Here is a 2,823-nt window from a genome sequence, read left to right on the forward strand (position 1 = left end):
TATCCTGTGCTTTGTGAGCGTCCTCGTCGGGCCACGGACTTGGCACTTTTATGTAGTGCTTGTCGTAAAGCTTGTTATAAACAGGACATGGGTGAGGGTGAAGGTATTCCGGCAACTGTCTTACGTCTTCTCCTATACATTCATAGCCCCCGCAAACCGCACAATAAGTTGTTTTATTTGAAAAGTTAAAATTGCACACACAGTCGCAGTAACAGGGGTCTTCAGTGAGGCAAACTTTCTTTTCACTTTTGGCTCCTTGCACTATAAAATCTTTTACTGTTTCAACCACATTGCAAGATTTTACACAACAGGGGTTTTTGATTTCATCAAAGTCCATTACAACGTCGCTGTCGTCAGGACTCGGCTGTATGGTCTGACTCAGGGAATCACAGACACTTTTCGTCGTACGATTTTTATTACTCTCTTTAGTCGATGAAAATGTACAAGCACTTTTAGAGCAGGACGTTTTCTCTGTAGCTTTCATACTGGGACAGTCCGATGTACAATAGTCGAATTTTGATGATTTATTGGTACTTGTATCCGCAGGTGAAGATGAGCCACTCCTACTGTTGTCATATTTTACGAAAAAGTAATAAACGTTATATACTTGTGTCGGATTAGGTTTACCTCCAAACGGACAACCTTTTTTCTTACAAGCACCTTCGCTGTCACTCGTTGAAGAGTCATCGCTGCCGCTAGGTTTAGGTACTTTGTTCTTCGCATATGCATTTTGCATTTGCTCGATACAAGCACATTGAGTAGAAAGAGCCTCCACATTATTAATATCTTTAAATACTCCTTCTTGACGGAGGAATTGTTGAATCCTTTCAGCTAGGGTACATTCTTTGCTTCCGCAAGGTCCAATAATGTCGTCTATTTTTATTTCTTTGTTGTCTTCCTCGATAAGGTTTTCTATATAAGCTCGAACACTTCTAGCTATTTTGCAATCGTGTCGTCCGCAAGGTCCCCTTATGTTAGCTATGTCAAATGTCGCCGCTACTTTTTCAACTGGCTTCGCTTCTCTCGGACCAGGCGTTCTACAGAGAGGACATGGATCGCTTTGGACTTCTTTTTTAAATCTCGACGAAAGCTCGTTCTGCGGCCAGTTACTTTCTTTACAGTAGCACAGTCTATCAATATCTGTCGCTTTAATTCTTGGTTTTATTGTCGGACGAGGGGTCAACATTCTCATATTATCGTAACATGAGGTAATAATTTTCCGTACATATTCTATAATGAAATCTATATCGGGACAAGTTTCTGGCGCCTTATATGGGGAACTAGGTGGTTTATCTGCATGACCCATACAACAGTAATCGCCATCAGTAAAAGTATATCTTGCACTTGGTGCATTTTTGTAGTCAGCGAAAATCATATGTGGAGGACGTGGCTTATCTATAATGTAATTATTCTCCACTTTGTTGCAGTTCTCTTCGAATATCTCATCTGTCGTTTTCATTGTACAAACATACGATGTAGTCTTTGAATTCATACCTGTGTACAATACTTTCTTTATTATTGGGTCTTCGGAGAGAGTCCGAAACGCTGATGTCACCTTTTCACCTAAGTGTGTTAATTTAACTTGAATTCCAAGCTTTGCTATTAATTTAGCTGTTCCTTCTTCGAAAATATTATATTCTTCGTTTAAAGTAACGGGAGGTGCATCCTGGCATTTGTAAAGTATTTCTAAATACTGTAGAAACTGGGAATCCCATGGTATTGAAACAGATCCTATGCATGTCGTGTAATCTTCTTTATTCCATAAAGATATTTGCATGGGGCAACCTTTCATATTCTGCGTGAGAAGCTCAGGGCTGCTGGAAAACAAAACAGACTGCCCGGATTGTATGATTGGTTCGGGGGGCGGCGCCTCCACTGCTCCTTTTTTCTTCCCCTTTGGCTTTTTCTCCTTCTTTTTCTTCTTCTTCTTCCCTGGCGGCTCGGGTGGTAAGGGAAGGGGTTCTGGCATAACTATGTGCATTTGTTTAGGATCTTTCAATTCTAATGAAAATATATCGGCGAAATCACTTCTTATAACTAGTTCTGTGGAATTTGTCATATTCTTAACACTTTGCACCACAACTTCGAAAATGAACATAGCATTTGTAACAGACATTTTACTTTTTTATACTTTTTTTTTGGGATTACTTGCAAAACATTTATACGACTATTTTTTGTATATTTTCAACTTGAAAATTTAATAAGTCAAAATGACATAATACTTTTTTTTCCTTTACACGTGAATTTTTAGGCCGGTTTTACCACGCGTCATTTCTTTTCCAATTGAGATGTGTTTAGCTACTTTTTTCATCTACAATTTTGTGAGATATTATAATTATTCAGAGTTTCATGCAGTCTCTTGGTGCTGATAGTTTCGAAATTAAAAGCCACGTATAATACCCTGGCATTTAATTTGGTATATCTGGAAGAACCATAGATATCAAATCTATATTTTATGACAGTGGGAAGAACCCTTTCCTGCGTGCTGACTTAGTCCTAGATTCTCAGTATCGAATTTAAATTGTGTTTATTAAAAAGAAACTACATAAACTATAAGAAACTACATAGACTATAAGAACTACATGTAGAACAAGTAAATATAATTTAACAAGAAACTACTATTGACAAAATGTTCAATGTTTCACGGGTATTTCGAGAGAGGTAACTAGTAAACGGAATGTATAAAAACACAGAAATATATAAAATTTGATATATTTCAACAAAATAAAATCTGTTATAATAATAAAAAATCACAATTTCTTTGTACCGTAGTCAAAATTAAAACTAAATCCATTGAAAACATTGATTATTATATTTTACTAT

The 2,823-nt window shown here is 36.9% G+C and overlaps 1 protein-coding gene across 1 annotated transcript in view; it reads right to left on the minus strand.

The window, feature by feature from the left end:
- LOC106109422 overlaps nt 1–2,209 on the minus strand; it is a 4,736-nt gene extending 2,527 nt beyond the window's left edge. The window contains exon 1 of the mRNA XM_013290920.1: nt 1–2,209. This exon is cut by the window's left edge and continues 207 nt beyond it. Coding sequence (XP_013146374.1) covers nt 1–2,116 — 2,116 coding nt within the window. The 5' untranslated portion in view covers nt 2,117–2,209.
- Between the last annotated feature and the right edge of the window lie 614 nt (nt 2,210–2,823).

Source organism: Papilio polytes, unplaced genomic scaffold, assembly GCF_000836215.1.
Source record: "Papilio polytes unplaced genomic scaffold, Ppol_1.0 DF821289.1, whole genome shotgun sequence".
NCBI classification, from domain to species: domain Eukaryota; kingdom Metazoa; phylum Arthropoda; class Insecta; order Lepidoptera; family Papilionidae; genus Papilio; species Papilio polytes.